At 40.8% G+C, this 20577-nt stretch overlaps 1 protein-coding gene across 1 annotated transcript in view; it reads left to right on the top strand.

The window, feature by feature from the left end:
* The window catches only part of atrnl1a (attractin-like 1a), a 259397-nt gene that overhangs the window by 55291 nt on the left and 183529 nt on the right, over positions 1–20577 (top strand). Inside the window, 9 exon segments of the mRNA XM_037782216.1 lie at positions 6084–6152; positions 7460–7687; positions 8554–8672; positions 10531–10617; positions 10619–10664; positions 14265–14357; positions 14360–14451; positions 19257–19470; positions 19630–19821. Coding sequence (XP_037638144.1) covers positions 6084–6152; positions 7460–7687; positions 8554–8672; positions 10531–10617; positions 10619–10664; positions 14265–14357; positions 14360–14451; positions 19257–19470; positions 19630–19821 — 1140 coding nt within the window.

The following is a 20577-nucleotide window of genomic DNA, read 5'->3' as shown; positions in this document are numbered from 1 at the left end:
AGAAAGGTGGATAAAAGAGGGAGAGGAAGAAGCAGGAGGTGGAGCAGAAGCTCAGCGGGGTCGAGTTACCGCATCCTTTTAACATTGTGGAGAAGTTTCTTAATTAATTGTATTCTATAATGAACTTAACTCGAGGTCCGCTAACTAGCTTTTTCCAGAGCTTTCAGTCGTGACCAAAGTTTTCAAACTGAGGTGATGAGCTGAGCTATCGCATGGGAAGAGAGGAAACTCTAAGACCTTGAGATCAGGGCTGTTATAGCAAACTAAAACTGAAACCAAACCAAAATAAGCAGTGAAAAATAATAAAATAATAATAAAACAATATCCTTTAAGAAGAACTAAAACTAAGCTGAAACAATATTGGTTAAAAAATTAATAGAAATAAAATAAAAATGAACATGAATTCATTTCAGTTTTAGTTTTTTAGCTCTGATATATCACAAATGAAAAGGGAGAATTTCCGTCAGCTCTCGCGACGTTGAACCACAGAAACTGAACAGACTTGACCTTCCAGGAGACGGCGCTATGACGCCATTACTTCTCTAACGCCGACCTCACACCAAACGACTTTTCAAGCGATTTCCCTGTCGCAGACATATTTCCAATATTGGAACAAAATCAGGAGTTTTTCTAGAGTTGCGGCGCGCTCCAGTGATCTCCATCGTTTGATGTAATGTGGTCATAAAACTCAGTCCAAGCTGTCATTTTCTCGCCTTGACATTAAATCAAACAAGTTTAATATCATCAATGACGTGGACGTTGTCAACAACCAATAGCAGCTCTCTCTCCAGCACCAAACAGGAAGCAGCAAACAGGGTAGAAAGTAAACACGGAGGAACTGGTGGAATTGTGGAGTGAACAAGAACACCTCTTTGACGTGTTCTCCTATTTGTACAACGATAGAGTTAGAGCTCTAGGCTAATAGCAAACATTCCAGTAGCTAACGTTAGCGATGATTGAAGCCCAAGTCTTTGTAAAATATTATAGTCTGTGACTAAAAACTCTGATATTTAAGACACATTGTCTTTAGATGTGAGAGGGTGTCAGACTTCAGTCTTTTCTAAGTCTTTTCAACGTCTCCTATGTGTGTATTGTAGGCATAAAGTAGCGTGAAGATTAGACATTATATCCTTCCCTCGACAGTTCTCTAACCTTGCATTGTGTATGTATATGTAGCTTCAGACTTCTGAGTCATTATAGCTGGCCTTAACAAAAACAAACTCTCTGGAAACTAACTAAAACTAAACCGAAACTAATTGAACATTGAAAACTATTATAACCTAGGTTGGGATGTGGTTAAAAGCTGCAGAAAAAAGCTGATTTTTTTATATACATTTTTATATATAAAAAAGTGCAAAAGTATTTTTTTAAATCATAATCAAGATTTGGTTTGTCTGGCGTTATCATCCCGCCCATTGTTGGTCCAAATCCGTCTTCCCTCCCCCTCTTTCTTTTCTTTATCTTCCTCGTCACTCTGCTGTAAACTGTGTAATAACTTGAGAAATGCCAGCGAGGATATTGGTGAGATAAAGCAGTGAATGTGAGGAAGCAATAAGAGAGAAATAAAGAGTAAATGAAGGAGGGATTTAGGGAGAGAAAAGTAGCACCGACTACTACCTTAAAAACAATAAAGGTATGGCAGGTTAAAGCAGGTAATAAGCTTCTGAATAAAAGAGATAATAAAGAGAAGTTGGAGTGGTGACGGCTGTTTTTCTTTATTTTCGCCCCATTAATGATCACAATAAATGTGTGTATTAGCATGTCCCTCAACTCTGTGCTCTGTCTTTATAAATACCATCATTTATTCATCAGCGCTCGTATCTGCAGATCTGCTCGACTTTATTGTCCGGTAGCCGTCTCTCCAGCTCGCCATGGACACACTGGAGAGAGGAAGGGAGGGATGGAGGAGGAGAAACTGAAGGGAAGGAGGTGAAGGGAGGAGACAGGAAGACGATACAGTGGGTGATGGTGAGGGACGGACAAAAAGTAGAAAAAGGTGGACCTTTTTTCTACTTTTTCTCCCCTCCTCTCCTCTCCTCGTTTCCTCTCCTCGCCTCCTCTGCCCTCGTCTCTCCATGAGATAATTAATTAGTTCCACCTGTGGAAGTCTCTTCTTTGTTTCGTCTTCATTCGCTCCTCCGATCCTCGGTGCTCACGGCGAGCGGAGAGGTTTCAAGAGCGCTAATTTGTTTTTGTTTTGCCGCGCTAACCTTGGAGGGGCGATGCCGCGTTATTAGCTTCTCCTGCTCTTCTGCTGCCACGCATTAGATTCAGGTCGACACGGAAGGCACTTTTCATTTGGATTTAATTCTCCGTCTCAGCCTCCAGCTCTCCCTCCTCCTCCTCCCCTCCACTCTGCCACCATCACACTTCTAATTAGATTTGGGGGGAAAATGAACTCTGATTAAAAACGCCGTCCTCTCCAAACTTGACACACCGCACCCACACACTGCTGTCTGCTGTGCACAAACACACACACCTGGCTCGCTGAGAGGCCCAGGGCATGCTGGGAGCTTGTTTGGGAGATGTTGGAAGCCGTGATATATTGGAGGAGAAAACAGTGGCTGCCTCCTCCTCCTCCTCCTCCTCCTCCTCCATCAAGTCCTCCATTAGTGCAGATCAGATCAAACTGTCAATCAGCCCAGCCCGCCTGCCCGCCTCGATCTGCTCTCTTGATTCCTCCCTCTGTCCCACCATGCATTATTAACACAGATTTTCTCATATCCTGAGAGGAAATTAAAATCCGTGTTGATGTGTGTGTCCGTGTGTGTTTTGTGGCTGATGAGTATCTGTTGAGCCTGAATCTCACGGTGGTTGTTAAAGTGTGTGTTTGTGTGTGTGCGTCCAGTACGACCAGAAGATGAGATCAAAAGTCACTGAAGCTGTAATCTTTTTTTAATTTAGAGGTAGACGTTTATAGCTGGCTGGAGTTCAGGTGGTTCTTTTAGAAACTTCACCGCCGCAACCATGAGCGAATCAAAAGCTGCAAGCGGCATGCTTTGCGTCGGGGTGCAGCATCACCCTGTCAGGGATTCTTTCACAACAATGACCCACTAGTTGGACATTATCCCGCTTATTACACGGCTACTTAATGAAGAAATCAATCATGTGACACAAAAAAACAGTCCGCCAGAGTCCGACATCGATCGTTGCTATGGATGCAGTTCTGATGTCGGACTCTGGCGGACCGTTTTTGTGTCAAATTATTGATTTCTTCAGTAAGGAGCATAAGCGGGATAATGTACAGCTCTGGCTCTATCTATCTGGTGTGGAGAGGAGGTCGTGTTGCTCTGGCTCTATCTGGTTGGTGTGGAGAGGAGGTTGTGTTGCTCTAGCTCTATCTGGTTGGTGTGGAGAGGAGGTTGTGTTGCTCTAGCTCTATCTATCTGGTGTGGAGAGGAGGTTGTGTTGCTCTAGCTCTATCTATCTGGTGTGGAGAGGAGGTCATGTTGCTCTAGCTCTATCTGGTTGGTGTGGAGAGGAGGTTGTGTTGCTCTTGCTCTACCTACTGTATCTGATGTGGAGAGGAGGTCGTGTTACTCTGGCTCTATCTATATGGCGTGGAGAGGAGGTTGTGTTACTCTGACTATCTATGTGGCGTGGAGAGGAGGTTGTGTTGCGATTTGTGATTTAGGGCTATACAAATACAATTGACTTGACTTGACAGTGAGCTGGTCATTGTTGTGAAAGAAACCCCGACAGGGTGATGTGCTTCGCGGAGGGTTCTTTCAACGCCCTTAAGGCGTTTCTTTCACAACAGTGACCGGCTCGCTGTACATTATCCCTCACATAGGTAAGGTTAGGATAAGTCGTCGGGCAGCGATTCTTGTGTTATTTCGTACAATTTATGAAAATAAAAGTCAGATTTATTTAATTATTATTATTTATTATTCATGACAGAATTTCAACACTTATTATTATGGTTTATTGACTTAGATAACCCTTTAGCTTAGGTTGTACAGATGTTAGGTATATGAAACATTTGAAGCTGCTCCAAGAAATGACATTCACAATAAGCAAAAATACCGCTGGCAGACCATTTCTATTGCAGAGTTCAAAGGGTTAAACACAGCTTCAACTTTCATTACTGTACGGCCCTGCCACACCCTCTGAAAGACGGTAAAGTCGGCCGAGGGCGCCGGCGTCCTCGAGGAGTGGAAGAGGTTAAAGCATTGTAGCACCACGTGCTCCAGATAGATTTAGTTGTCACACAGCAGCACACCTTAGCAGAGGTGAGAATTTACCACTTCGCCTTATAGGTTATGTTAAAGTACAGCTGACAAAACAACATCAGTGTTCGTGTCAGATCTAGAAATAGTATCCACAAGAGGATCACAGATTCCAAATCTGCAGGTTGTTTTACCTTCTTCACAACCTCATTATAGCATCCAGCGTCCGTTGTTGTTGTAGCGCCGGTTCTGTTCAGGAGAAATTATCATATCAGTCTAAAAACAACAGTGTGACATTTTATCATCAATTTTTAGATTTTTGTTCCGTGAGTTGTGTCCCTCAGGCAGCACTGTAACTGGAGCTGTGATGTTGGAGGGTTACGGCGCTAGAAATAACGGGATGGTGTCGGCTCAGCGTGGCAGAACTTTTTGTGTACGCTCAAATGGACGGCGACCGATAAATAATAGATCATTTTCAAATAGAAAGCGTTTGTTTATGGTCTTGTATTAAAGATCTTTTCAATGATTCTGTTACGTCACGCTCTAGCCACGCTGCCTTTTGTTTAAAGAGAACAAAATACCAAACTATCCTTAACAAATTCTCAGCAGAATATGATTATCTCCAGAGGATCTTTAATTTCTTTAACAGCAGCGAAGAATGGACATATTTCATCTTTAAGCCAGCGATGCCTTCAGTTCTGCTTGATTGTATCAGCGTCACTCTAGTTGGCACATTAATACGACTGACCTTTAACCCCTGCTAGTGATGTACCCCCCCACCCCAACCTTCTACGCTGTCACCGTGTCCTCTACCGCATTCCCCCCCGCTCTTAAACAAAGGCTCCCAATTAGCTCACTGCTTAACGAGCTCGTTAGCAACCTGGCGTCCCCGAGTCCTCGACTCTCCGGTTTATACGTTCAGGACGACTCATCTGGATAAATGGCACATTTACACTAACACACACACACACACACACACACACACACAGTTATTTCATATGAATATAATGGAGCACGTCGAGGTCATTAAAACATCAGAGAGTTGTAAAACCCAAATAGTAAAATACACAGAGCTGATAGCTTCAACGATAACCAGAGAGAGAGAGAGGTACTTTATGATGATATCGGGTGTGTTTTATGAAGTCATCTCCCAGATTATCGTTCTCCCTATCTTCTCCATATCACCATAATTTAATGTGAAAAGGTTGTTAGCATAATGACTTCTTGTTCCTTGGGATGAAATTAAGGGAGGAGGTTGAATTGTGGGTCACCCTCCTCTCTTCTTTCTGCTCACAACCAATAACTTCGGTTCTCCTTGTGAAGAAAAAGCAGCAAGAAGGAGGAATGATGTGTATTTTTCGTCTTTTTGTTGTTCATCGTTTTCAATGAGGGCAAATCTTAATGCTCCAGTATACAACGCTATTTATACAATAGTGCGCTTCCAACGTTGTGGAGGGACGAGTCCTCTAAATTATTATTATTTTCTACTTAAGAAATTTAAGGTGTAGTTTTTAAAATATATATATTTTTTCGAACCCCCACGCTTCACGTGCATACAACATAACTGCTGTAACAACTTGTCAAACATGTCTAGTGCGATATCTACTGGTAAATCACATTTTTCTGCCTTTACAAAAAAAGGCAAACAACAACAACAGCCGTGTAATAAGTTTATTCATCATCAGTTTAACCACAACATTTTTTAAAAGATGGAGGGTGATTTGTAGTATCCTTGTTTTGATTTCTCTGGTCAGTTGCCATGATACAGGCACAGTCAATAGATCTAAAATCTACTTTTTCTGTTATTTTCTTATATTTTAACCCTCAGAGTGAATATCAATCACTGAATAAACACACAAAGCTAAAATATTGTATTTAAAGACGTGTGGTGTTTGTGTTTATGCTTCTCTTCAGCTTGTGATGAGTGGACCGTCCTCCCCAGACCAGCGCTGCCACGGGACGCCAACCGGTTTGGACATTCTGCCGTGTGTTAGCAACGGGTGAGCTCCGTCCTTTCATACTAGTCTTCTGTTGTTCATCACTGCCAAACTCCATGAAGAAAATACTTATTTGAAACACTGCTCCCCTCTATTGAATACCTGAGTACTACAGCAGAATTTGCTAGAGATGTATTGCCTTGCTATGAAGGACACTTCAGCTGTGTAACCCCTGAGCTGAGCTAACCAGCCGCCCGTTCCTGCACAATTTTTACATTCCCTTGAGGTCTTCCCGCAGTGTCCTCCAAGTTTTGGAAGCACCGAGAGTCTCGGTTGACTTTCTTCTCTGCCTTTTTCCTCTCACAGTTTGCGGTTTTGTTGTGTCGATTGTTTATGGATTGATGTCTTTATCTGGATGTTATATTTAGTTTCAGTTTACACTTGTCTCGTCACTGCTCCCTCTGCTGACTCCTCTGAAGCTCTCTGTTTAGAAACTTGGGCTGCGTGTCTGCCGCCTCACCTCGTTTCTATATGTAGAAGAGTTTCTATTGCTTCACTCTCAGTAACTTTCTCTACACCTTCTATACATACCAACCCGTTCTCACTCACAACTCGTCAAATAGCGCCGTTTGGTCAACGCCACTCGGCATCGGAAACTGTCCTAGTGGTTTGTGGCTGTTTGCCATCTTGGTTTTTAGCCATCACCATCTTGGCTTTTTGGCCGTCACCATCTTCATTTTTTGAAAGCAGTACTGACATGAGAGGGTGGAGCTAAGTAAAACCGAATGCTGAATAAGACATTTTTAGGAGACCAAAATGTTACAATCAACTTTCATGAACTAAAACTCACTGTGAAGACGAAAACATGGACAACTCCCAGACCGGCCAACGCCATGTGATCGACCTGTCAATCACAAGGTAGCCACCTGCTAGCATCCCCTGTCTAGCAATCCCATTTAGAATCTATTTGACTCTAAATGGGACATACTTTACTAAATGAACATCATGCTGCATTGATGTTTTAAGACATTTAAAAACTCAGAGGTTGCCGCCTGGTTCCATCACGATGCAGAGTGACTTATAGCTGAACTCAGAAGTAATGGTCTGACCCTTTTACACCATTTATCCAGCAGAAAGTCAGCTTTGAACTTCAAAAGGCAGCTTGAAACTGAAGCTTTCTTCCCCCCAAACCACGTTCAGATTTATCTTTGAAAGATATCTTGCTGTCTTAACATTTCTTCATCTGTCTTTATGTCTGCAGGCGTTTCTTGTCTCTTTAATACTATCTCTCTGTAACTTTTGCAATGTTGCCTCCTTCCACAGCTGTATGTCAATGTTTCTGTATAATCCTCTCTGTGTTGTCTTCAGCTCCATTGTACATCTTTGGAGGTTTTTCGGGCCTCCTCCTGAACGATGTGCTGGCCTACACCCCTCCGTCCTGCCAGGCCTTTTCTAACCCAGCTTTGTGTGCGGCCGCCGGGCCGGGCCTTCGCTGCCATTGGGTCAAAAGTAGATGTGTCCCCTGGGAGCCAAAAGCACCCGAGCACCTTTATCCTGCTCCCTTTTGCCCTGTGCGACCTGGTACGTTACACTAAAATCCTGCCTGCCATTTCTTTCTTTCTCTATAAATATTTTCCCTGAGATGTACAGCACAATCCTGCATAAGTGTTGCTCCCAAAAGACCAATCTTTTTCATGGGAATAATAATCATTCTGAAGGATTTGGCTTCTGAAGTTTGTTTGCATGCTGTAATTATGGGAGCAGAAGGTCAATGCTGCAAACCATTACCTGATTTTGGAGTAATTAGGTTGAGACCAAACCTTCCTCATCGGTCTCTGCCAGATTTAGATGCAGTAGCTCTTTCAGGTCTTCAAGGCAGCTCTCTGCAGGTTTGAATAAAAAGCAATCATGCTAATAGGTGCACTGTCAGTTTTAAATGGAAACAATAGTACACACGGATTGGCTGCTTTAAAGGACCATACCAGTTTCTTTTTTATGTTTATGCACATGGATTATGCATTATAACATGGATTTATTAGGTTTTTTTCTCTGTTTCATATGATACCGGGATCTTCACTCTACCTTTAAAACTGAGCACGCTACAACCTGAAAATCACAAGTTGCGTTAATGCGTAAAGAAATTAGTGACATTGAAACGAGATGGCATTAACACATTATCGCGTTAACTTGAACAGCCCTAATAATAACATAATGTCTGTTAGTTTAACTTTAAATTCAATTTAAGTTACTGAAGGTTGAATTCCACATGTTCTTTATTTTCCCTGAAACTTCTCATGCTCCTGCAACCGTGCACTCAATCTGCCTTTTCTCTGTGATTCACTCCTCAGTCTAATTACTACATTATGATCCTGCTACACAGCAACAATAGAACCTGATCTGTTGTTTGCATGTGTGTGTTAATGGTTGCGTGTCGTGTCCTCCTCCAGACAGCACAGACGAGCGGTGCTTCCGGTTTTCGGACTGTGCGAGCTGCACCGCCAACACACGGGGCTGCCAGTGGTGTGAGGACAGGAAGTGTATATCTGCGTCCAGTAACTGCACCGTGGTGAGTCCTCGCTGGGTTTCTGTCATAGCATCACCTTGTCAGAGGCACCTGAGTCTGCAATGTTCATTAGACCAACAAATAACATCCTGATGATTCTGGTCATCTTAGAACGCGTTCTTTTTTTGCCCCCAAGTGTTCCACCTAGTCCGCCTTACTGTGCTATGATTGGCTAGTATTGGCTAATTCAGAAGATAATTACATGTTTTTAGATATGATTTAAAGGTGTGTATTATTTATATTAATAACTTGAGTTTTTGTATTTTTTTCTGTACTTTTTGCTCATTTAGTTTTCTCTCTGTCCCTTTGTCTGTTTTTACTCCCGACCTGCTTTCTCTGTCTTCTCCGTCTGTGTGTCTGCACGCTGCTTCTGTCTGTTTCTGTCTGCTCGGCTGGGTTAAATATGAATCTCTGTCTGTAGCTGACTCTGGGAGCTGGCCCAGCAGCATGGCGGCGCTCTGTCTCTGTCTCGCCCACCCACCATGTTGTCTGAACATCAGCTGAGCTTGTGGAAGCACGGAGCCAGACGGAGGGGACATGTGTGTATTATCTGACTCTTGACACTTCCTGTTAGGCCGCAGGTCGGGTTGCATCAGGTTGAGGTCAGAGGTTCCAGAGCGGTCCAGTAGGTTATATGGAAATTAGAGTGAATGTAAATCCAAATTTACATTTAATTCATGTCCTTTATCCTTTGAATTAAAATGGTGTTATATGAAGAACACCATGCTGTTAAGAGGGTCCTACTGTATCTAGGTGGAGCGTTCGTTGCACCAGTGAATGGTATTATCTTGGGATGCACTGGAGGTTATTTCATATCATAAAATTACAATCTAATCTAATGAAAAAGAACAAAACAATGGTAAAATAAAATTACAAAATTGACACATTACTGACTCTTCAGGAAACTTTCTAATGAAAAACAAAAATCTATAATAGTTTGTGACACTCAAAGTTACTAACGTTATATGAATATCTTAGATAAAGCTGTAAAGTTGATGTAGTGTAAGTGAGATACACACAGATATGGAGGACTGAACCTGCCAAAATCAAAATAATAAATAGATGAACTTGATAAATAAATAAATACATAAATATGTCATTAAATATAGCAAAACATAATATTAGAAATAAATGTAGTCATCAGTGAATTGATAAAATTTGACATAAATTGATATTCTGTTTTCATTTGCATCTTTATTAATTTATCTTTGTTTTAATTCCCTTATTTATTTATTCTTCCCGTTTAATTTTCACTTTTATTCATGTATTTATTTATTTTGCATTTACTTTTTATTTATTTATTTACTTATTTTTTGCCTCTATTTTTTTTAATTTATTTTATTTTATTTTTTTTTAATTTATTTTATATTTATTTTTAAATGTGTGTATTTATTTATACATTTATTTTTTTCTGCACAATATTCCCTTTTGCATTACACAACCTTATTTCTTCCCACTACTCTTTTCTTCATACATTCCTGCCTCATTATGTAAATGAGGAGGCTGTCACTCAGCCTGTGTCATCCTGGGGTCAGGGTGCATGACTATATGTACGGTCATATATGATCTTTTATTTATTTATTTTGGCCAGTTCTTTCCTCCGTTCACAGACACACACACCTTCAATAAACAGTTCATCTCAGTATAATGTATCTCTGTGTCCCTCACATTGATTTCTCTCCTCTTCATTCTGCATTTTCTGTTTGTCTGTTTGGTTCCTTCAACCATCACACTTCATTCATCTTCCTCTTTGTTGCTCATCGCATTGATTCCTTCTAGTTCAGTGCGTTTACTGTAAAAAGAGGACAGTGGTGATGTGATGGAGGGTTTAATATTGTTTCCTCTCTGTGTGTGTTTGCAGTCGGTGAGAGACTCGTCGGGCTGTAAGCGGCGGGAGGAGCAGGAGTGTTTCAGACTGGCCAACTGCAGGAGCTGCTCCCTCAACGCCAAACTGTCAGTGGGAGCTGCAGCAGCAGGAGTGTCAAGCACTTCCTGGTGAGGACGAGACGCCACTCAGAGAGAACCAGCATGCACGCAGCGTGCACACACACAGACATTTCTCTATCTGGGTCATAATGCACAACATCAGCCTGGTAATAATTGAATCCAACACACATGGAGACGGTTAATCGATATACGATGTCTCCTGCTCTGCGCGTTGCTCGTACTATGTCACTCATTGGAGATGAGCCAGACCCGCGCAGAATCGATCACTGGCGATCGGCACACAGTGCTTACCGGTTAGATTTGTGTCGGATTTGATTCCGATATGCTCTGACGTCATAACCACGTGGGCAACGATAACCTCACGAGATTGAGGCTGGCCGCAGTTTTAGAGCCAGGCGCCGCAGTTGCCCTCCACCGACTGCAAGACCCAGGGCATGATGGGAAACGCCTGGCTGTTCGCCTGATCAAAGAGCTGATTTTAAATTCTTTGAAGGCTGCTGGAAACGGCTGGAAACTGTCCGACTTGACCGCAAATCCTAGTCACCACCCCCCCCACTGCTGCCGCCTGATCTCTTCTACTTCCCAGGCGAGGCGCAGTTCGTCTCCAACGAGCCTTTTATTATACCACGTAACTTCGTTAACGGTCAATTGATATATACGTAACCTGCTCTGCGCGTCACTCGTTGTACTATGTCACTTGCTGCATCATTACAAACGTATTTGTGATACGTCAAGACAAACATAATCCGTGACAAAATACGTTTCCTCCAAACATAATTGAGAATGCAGTTTAGTTTGTATGGGAACGTCATTTTTTAGGGGGTGGACATGGCTCAAATCATATTCACGAAGCTCATTTTATTGAGTAAATCTTAACCTGTGAATTTGTTCCTGAGCTGCTCTTTGAGGCATTAAGCAGCACAAATTAAACACCTTGATGATCTACACACAGAGACTTAAACATGCCGTTTTTTTCAAATGCACGCGTGCATAAACTGTTCAGTGTGGATCTTTTGATGAATCCTGTTAATTGATACGTCACTAAGAGTCTGGCAGTGTGACCTTCACACTCTCTCTGACGATCATCATCACCGTAGTGCCGTGTTCTGTTAAACATGCAGAGCATCCAGAGTGTTTACATGCTCCCACACTAACTGGCTGCACAAACCAACCGTCTCATACATCTCACACATCCATGCAGGCGTGTACACACAGAGAGGATTAGCACACCTTCAGCTCTCCATTCAGCTGCAGAGGGAAGTAGGCCAGGTACTGGATGTTCTGAATATGGTTTCACATAGTCCACCGTGCTCCGCTCCACACTGCTGTGGAGCCTTCAGCTAGAGCTGCTCTCACGTTCACTTTGGCGCTCGCATGACTGAGGGGCAAAGGAAATACTCTTGCTATTTGAATCCACAAATGATCCTGTTCTGTGCTGTGCTGTTTTGTGCTGTGTTGTGTTGTACTAAGGGGCCTGCTAGCTATGTTGCTCTGCTATGAGTTGGAAGTCTGCAGTAGCTTTAAGCAGAGGCTGGTATTGTGTTTGCTCCCTTCTTCTTCCTCTTCTGTCCACATCAAGGCCCTGTAGCCTGGTACATACAGTATCCTCCCCCTTCAGTTTGTTATGAGCTGTTAGCCGGCTCTCTTCTTCAGCTGAGGTAACATTGTATAAAAATGGAGCACTGGATTGTAGTTCCAGACATAATGCTTTTGGTAATTTGCAGGTCAAAAGGCGTCTATGCATTTAAATGTTGGTATGCAATGTCTACATATAATCATTATTTCTACATCCTTTAACTAACTACACTTCAACATGTACTTTGGACCTGTGTCACATTTAAATGGAGTCTTTAAACACTTCAGTTCCCCGTCAGAAAGGGCTGCCTGATGGCGAGGTAAAGCAGCTGAGGACGGGAGCAGCAGAAAAATACATTTTGGAGATCGCAATATCAGTTTAAGTGTACGCTATATTTAGAATATTTTCACCGCTTTACCTCACCATCAGACAGCCCTTTCTGACGGGGAACTGAATCTGTTATATTGCTCTCTTCAAAGCCACCAGACTCCATTCACAAAAACAGTAATTTTACCTCTCAGAACACAGGAGTTGCTGGTCTACCGCTGCATCGATCAGTTAGTGTTATGCTGTTTGTGTTATTGTGTGACATTGGTGAATCCGATCTAACTAAAGTCACACAATAACACACACAAACTAACCGATCGAGGCAGCGGTAGACCAGAAACTCCCCTGTTCTGAGAGGTTAAATTACTGTTTTTGTGAATGGAGTCTGGTGGCTTTGGTGAGGGCATAGATGAATACAACAGCTTCAGCTCCACGTCAGAAAGGGCTGTCTTATGTCAGGGTGAAGCAGTGAATATACTGTAAATATAGTGTACACTTAAACTGATATTTATTATTTTAGGTGTCTAAAATCCATCCACAGCAGTACATTGCTTTGCTTTGTTTCTCCAAACTCCATCTATTGTAATAATACACTGACGATGGAGAAGTTCCTCATACAAACCACACTTCAAAACATAATGACGGGCGTACTGTCTCTCCTCCAGTCTTTGCATGTGTGAACAGGAAGTATCATTTAGGACGTGACCTTTCAACGGGTCACTGGCCCACACTAATGAAATTAGTACGTCTCTGTGTGTGTGTGTTTCTGAGTCCATTAGTGGGACAACGCCAGAAACAAAAGCTTTATGTCTTGTCTATGATTTTCTGTGCTACATTCACAGTAACAGTGTGAGCCGGGGTAATGGAGCTCCGCCACCATGGCAGCTGTGGCCTTTTCTTTCAGACACCATGTTATGACCAATTATGCTAAATGGCTCTGACATGTTTATCTCTGCTTTTTTTTTTTTTTTACACAAAGACCGTAACCTAATCTCTCTATTTATTTTTGTACTCCTGCCTATTGCTATTGCTTGGCAAAATAAGAAAGCAGGTATTTTCTCTTCTGTAGCATGAAAAGGTTGGTGATGGAAGCCATTATGGGCCTGTGAATGTAATCAGTCCCAGAGTCCAAAATAAACAGCCGTGCTCAGAGGAGACTCTTTCATCTCCTGGCTAATTGAACGGCCTCTCTGCTTTATAAACTCCCACAAGATGCTACCAAGTGACCCCGATAACAACCATGAGATCATATATGCATCTTTTCTTCCTTTGTTAAGAATACTCAATCACTTTTCTTTATCCCATGTGTGACATATTTCTAACTCCTGATGAGTCAAAGCAAGAACGTGGTGCTCTGATCTAAAATAACATTATAAATCAACCTCTAATATCAGTCCAATAAGATGTGTTATGAATTAACCAGAAGTATTTCTCTTAAAGCTGTTATGTTGAGTCTGGCAGCACAGTTTATTTTCCAGCCCACCACATCAACTTTAATTTCCAGTGTCATCCCCCTCTCGTCCACAAGTCCTCAGTGAGTTTCCCATCTTTGCCAGTCACCTGACTGTCCACCTGACTGTCCACCTGACTGTTCACCTACCTCTTTGTACATCTGCGATCTGTGTTTAAAGATCATTGAAGGATTAGCCTACACATTTACTAGCAGACTACAGACTTTCAATGTAATCCTGTGTTTTAATCAAACTGAATAATAAGAATTCATGTTTGTGTTTGTGTGTGTGCAGGTCAGCTGTGTGGGGAGGCCTGGCACCACGTCGGAGAGGCCTGCCTGAGGATCAACTCCAGCAGCGAGAGCTACGATAACGCCCAGCACTACTGCAAAACCTGGGAGGAAACATCGCCTCACTGCTCACAGACAAACAAGTCAACTTTGTTCTGGAGGAGCTACAAAAATACCAGCTGCAAGACAAGGTGGGTGGTATGAAACAAATATACATTCATGAATAAAGGAAATGTGACAGGACTCCTGCATGTTAACAGTGCTGGTGAAAGCTATATTATTTCCCACTCTGGCTGTGGTTATTTACACCACCACTGTGCTGCAGGACATTTAGCCTATATAAATACAAACATTATGGTGAGATCATCCAATTAAACATGAACTTAAGAAATAAGTATGAAAGCATATTACAGATGTTTGACGGAGTATCAGGGCCACATGGAGGAACAACAAAATAATCTATATATATATATATATACATATATATATATATATGTGTATATATAATTATTTATTATTTAATATATATAATATATATTATTATTTATTTATTATTTATATATCTATATGTATATATATATAATTATTATTTATTAATTTATATATATATATATATATAATTATGTATTTATTAATTTATATATATATGTGTATATATAATTATTTATTTATTAATTTATATATATATATATATATATAGTTATTTATTTATTATTTTATATATATATATGTATATATATATATATATAATTATTTATTTATTAATTTATATATATATATATATATATATATAATATAAATCAGAGATTTCGAGAATAAAAGTAATAATATTACGAGAATAAAAGTTGTAATTTTATGAGAATAAAGTCAGAAGTTTACAAGATTTTTTTTTTATATTATGAGAATAAATGTGGGAAAAAGTTTTTAGAAGGACTTGAAGGAAAATAGCATTTTGATACTAAAATAAACTTTGACCAATATGTGAATTTTTGCGATTAGAATACATCAGGAACACCACTGGAAGATACAGAATGATATAAAATAAATAAATAAATAAAATAATAATAATAATGGACCTGCCCTTTAACATCATGAATATAAGTTCTGTATTATTAGACGCCAACGAATGTGTGATCTCAATATCATAAAGTTGAGTTATGTAACGTGAGTGTATATCAATATTTAATGAATGAAATAAGCGTGGTTTATCTGTCTTCTGATGCGTGTGATTACAACTCTGTTTTGATGTGAACATCATGACTAAGACGCAGCTTTTAGGCTGATTTGATATTCAGCTATTTAATATTAACGCTCACACTTGTCAGAAAATATTTTCACAGCACCACGAGGAGTTGAAATATCTCAAGCAGCAGGATATTTCTGATCTGCTTTCAAGCATAAAAAAAATAAAATAAACATTACTAATCCTTCTGTAGCCCGCCCTGAAGCAGAGAAATCAGCTTCATCATCACTTTTCTTCACAGTGAACCCAGATGTGGAGTGACAGGATGTGAATGTTTAATGTCTGTGAGTCAATGAGCCGTTTACACGATAGAGCCGTCGTCTTGTGATGTTTTTGGAGGAAATGTCATCTGAGACTCTGACATGTTTGACCACTCAGACTCTTTGATGAATGTGCAGCGTCGGCAGAAATATAAGCAAATATTTGATGAAAAGAAGAAGAGAAACACACTTTACTTTCACTTCTGTCTTCTAGAGACGAGTAACCGTCTTTTAATCTACATTTAATGCTTTTAGGTGGTTCTAAGTCTCTTGTGTTGTTATTAGGGCTGTCAAAGTTAACGCGATAATAAAGTATTAACGCAAATTTGTTTTAAAACCACTAATTTCTTAATGCATTAACGCTATTCGATCTTTCGGAGGTTGTAACCACTCTAAACTTATGCAAAATTTTGGCGAGGAAAAACTGTCATGGCCATTTTCAATGGGGTCCCTGACCTCTGACCTCCAGATGTGTGAATGTAAATGGGTTCTATGAGTACCCACGAGTCTCCCCTTTACAGACATGCCCACTTTATGATAAATCACATGCAGTTTGGGCAAGTCATAGTCAAGTCAGCACACTGACACACTGACAGCTGTTGTTGCCTGTTGGGCTGCAGTTTGCCATGTTATGATTGGAGCATATTGTTTTATGCTAAATGCAGTACCTGTGAGGGTTTCTGGACAATATCTGTCATTGTTTTGTGTCGTTAATTGATTTCCAGTAATAAATATATACATACATTTGCATAAAGCAGCATATTTGTCCACTCCCATGTTGATAAGAGTATTAAATACTTGATAAATCTCCCTTTAAGGTACATTTTGAACAGATAAAAAATTGTGCATTTAATTGCGATTTATTGTGATTATATGTTACTTGATTGACAGCCCTAGTTGTCATTCCATCTTTTTTGAGATCACATCAGCATAAATTTACTTTCTCTGCAAATTCAACCCTTATATACTGTATTTTTACTAGGTTTTTATGATTTATGGCTAGAACAACTTGACATCCAGTGCAAAGCAGCACCTCAAACTTAATCTTCAGGTTCCCAGCTTTCAGATGATGTACACCACTTCTATGTGACATCTACTGTTGACCTGCTATCCCCCCCTAAAGACCCCCTGTACCCCCCTAAAAAAAACACTAAAACTTCTCTATTGTGAGTCTTAATAATAATCTATAATAAGGCTTTTGCATGTTTTTTTTATGAAATAAATCACAGCTGTGGGAAAATACTTTTTGATTTCTATTAAACAAAACTCTTCTCATAATCGTTCACACTTGTTTTCTCAGCAAATAATTCAAATGTTGACTGAGCTTCACTTCAGTCAGCGGCTATAATTACAGTCCCCTCCTGGAAATCTCTCCTGAATTAGTTAATCTGAAGAGTTCCTGCTTTCATAACAGTTCCAGTAATTTGCAGGAGGTTTGATTTCTTTCATGTGAAACATGTTTGTTGTTCAGAGTTACCAGCCGTGTGACTTCTCCTCCTGGCGAAGGGAGATTACTTGTTATTTGCTTCACTATCTAGCTTTTAATTTGTAGTATTATTGTTATTATGCAGGTTTTTGTTTCTGTTGTTGTGTTCTTTTCCGACAGCAAGTCTAGGACACTGTCACTGTGTTGCATACAATTACAGCTCATTATTTTTTTGTTTCTTTAAAAATAAACCTAAGAAAACAAGAAAAGAGTAGTATCTGAGGTTTATCGGGTTCATATTGTTCATTGCCGGCTGGTCTGCAGCTTAAATCGCTGCATCTTCTCCACAGTTTTCTATTCGTTGTTCCTGGAAGGAGAGTTTGAAGTGAGCTCCACCGTGTTTGGCCTAGAAATCGGTTGCTGTTTCTGTATTTCTGTGATTTCTCTCAGGTTGACCTCACCTCTGAGATGCTGCTGAAAACCTTCCTCAACACTTCCAGACTGACTATCCTCTCTCTACTGATATTATAGAGTTCAACAAACAGGATAAACCATCTCCTCCTGGGGAACTGGGAGTCCCAAAAGCATTGTGGGAAAAGTTGACTTTAGATTCTTTAGATACTGTGACTGTCAACGCCAGTACTGATGACGGTACACTGAGCAAAAACCTTTTACAGTTTTACATTTATTTTATTTTATTCTGACTTATTTTATTGGTTTTAACCCATGTGAGTTATTGTTTTTATATTGGTCAAATGTTTGTTTTAGCTATTATTTGGTTTTAATTCATTCATTTGGTTTTAATTCACATGTCTTATTAATTCTTACTGGTTGGTTGCTGATCTTAAATATTATAATTTTTATTCACATGTTTAAGTTTAATTTATTTGCACACACATAAAATCGCACAAAATCCACTCAGTGAAAACAAAGGACCTCCCCCCAACCCCAAGAGAAATAAACAATAACAAAGGAAGAAAGAATTAAACTAACATCATTTAAAAAAATACAACAAAAGTTAAACAACAACAACAAGGACATAAAATGAGCAGAAAAAGTAACCAAACAATGGAAAACAATCCAATAAAAACAATGAAATACATTAAAAAAACAGTGCAGAAAAAAAGAAAATATATCTCAACATATCAAAAGATAATTAGACATCAAGAATTAAATGCGTCATTAATAGCGCCGTTTCCACTGCAGGAACTTTCTCCCGGAACTAGGAACCTTTTGAGGAACTCATTGTGTTTTGACCGCAGCGATCAGGGACTATATTAAGTTCTGGGGCCTTTTTACCCCCCCCAAAAAGGTCCTGGTTGGTGGTAGTACTTTCTGAAAGTACCAGAACGTTCAGGTGGAGTTTGCAGGGATGATTGGCGCTGATTGGTGATATCGTGCGAGCGATAGACGAGACAGAGCGGCGGTGCCGTGAATGAGAGAAAAGAAAAGTTAATTCCTGATTGATTCACGGCGATTACGTTCTAAAGCGCAAATAAATATCCATCAAACACTCAGCAGATGATTTACTGTGGAGACAGACGCTCTTAGTTTCATTTTCCTCTTCTGCATTTCATTCATTACATCCAACGTGCAGCAGTAAATATCGTCGCAGTGAGACAAACCGCTGCGACCATCAACAGCTCTCGTCATGTCATGTTGCTTTTTCATACGTCAGCGGACTAATCTGCATAATCTTCACAGGTCTTTAGACCGCGGTGGAAACGCAGACAACAGGGGGCCGAAGGAACCTTTTAGTTCCTTGAAAAGTAGTTCCAGGGACTAAACGTCCCATAAACTTTTGATGGAAACCCAGTTTATGTGTGTGTTTTAAATTGTCTTTACTTTTGTCTCATGTTTTATCTTTACACTTATCAATTTAGTGTTTGTGGTTGCTCACGCGTTGTGCAGCACATTGTGCTTCCACCTGCAATGAAATGTTCTGTGTAAATAAAGTTTTAGTGATTCTAAATTCTCAAACTTACAGGTAAATAAATAAAAGGTAAATTGGGTATGAAACATCTAACATATCTCCTGCTTTTTATTCTCCGTCTCTCCTCCCTGCAGACGTTGTCTCCCTGGGTTGGCCTGAGGAAGATCAATGTGTCGTATTGGGGCTGGGAGGACGCGTCGCCCTTCACCAACACCAGCCTGCGGTGGTTAACTGGAGAGCCCAGCGACTCGGGCTTCTGCGCCTACCTGGAGCGGGCGCCGGCGGCCGGCCTCAAAGCCAACCCCTGCACGGCCACCGCCGACGGCCTCATCTGTGAAAAACCTGCCGGTGAGACTCAGCGAGTTTTCAGGACACAGGATGAAACTCAGATTAGAGATATGAAGAATTAACTCACTTATTGTTAACAACTGAATGATCACGATTTATTGAGCTCTAAACTTGATTCTTCACTAAATAACTTGTGTCTCCGTCTGTCCCGTTGCTCAGGGAGTCCCCAGAGTCAGACTGCTCGTCCCTGCAGAACGCCGTGCTCTCTGCGGACCAGCTGTGCCAACTGCACCAGCCAGGCCATGGAGTGCATGTGGTGCGGCAGCACGCAGCGCTGCGTCGACTCGTCAGCGTACGTCATCTCCTTCCCCTACGGGCAGTGTCTGGAGTGGCAGACCCAGGACTGTGCAGGTGAGACGTGGAGAGTGGGGGTGTTGGTCGAGGTGACTCTCTGGATTAACATTATAGTACATGCAAATTATTAATTTAATATAATATGATGCACTGCTGTAGTTGAAGCTACAGGGATCTGCATCATCCAACACTTTTCTGTTATGCTATTCCAACTTTTTGAAGATTTTACTACTTTTTCTTTTCCCTACATATTCAAGTCTCTTATCATGGAGTCATTATAGACTGGTATTGATCCGTCTCTTATCAGCAGTCAGGTCTCTGACCGAGGCAGCTCCACCTCTCCTGTAGCTACAGAGCAGGAAATCGATCAGCTACGACGACACACGACTGACTCCATATGAAGTCCTCCTCCTGCTGCTGCTGTCTCTGAACATGGCTCTCATATTAACACCTCCCCGGGATGATGGAGGTTTTTCAGCCTCACCACTGCTTCTCCTTGAGCTCAATAGATGTGTGCAGGAATGATTGTGTACTTTAGAGACAGAGAGATCACGAACCATGACAAAAAGACCCTTCTGCAACCTTTCTGATTCACAGCATATGATGATTTAAATCATGTTTTATAAGCTAAGTGAATGCTCCCGGACGGTGAACTAGGGACTCAGTTGTTTGTTGTGTTCACACCCTGCAGCTGGTGCACCGCTGCATGCGAGGCACAAATCTTGTCGGTTAAAGGTTAATAATCGGTTAATAATCGGTTAATAATCGGTTAACGAGGGTCGGTTATCGGTTTAGAAAATCTTTCAAAATTAG

The sequence above is a fragment of the Sebastes umbrosus genome, chromosome 10 (assembly GCF_015220745.1).
Source record: "Sebastes umbrosus isolate fSebUmb1 chromosome 10, fSebUmb1.pri, whole genome shotgun sequence".
Lineage (NCBI taxonomy): Eukaryota > Metazoa > Chordata > Actinopteri > Perciformes > Sebastidae > Sebastes > Sebastes umbrosus.
The sequence above is the reverse complement of the archived record's forward strand: the minus strand, read 5'-3'. Positions and strand labels throughout refer to the sequence as shown.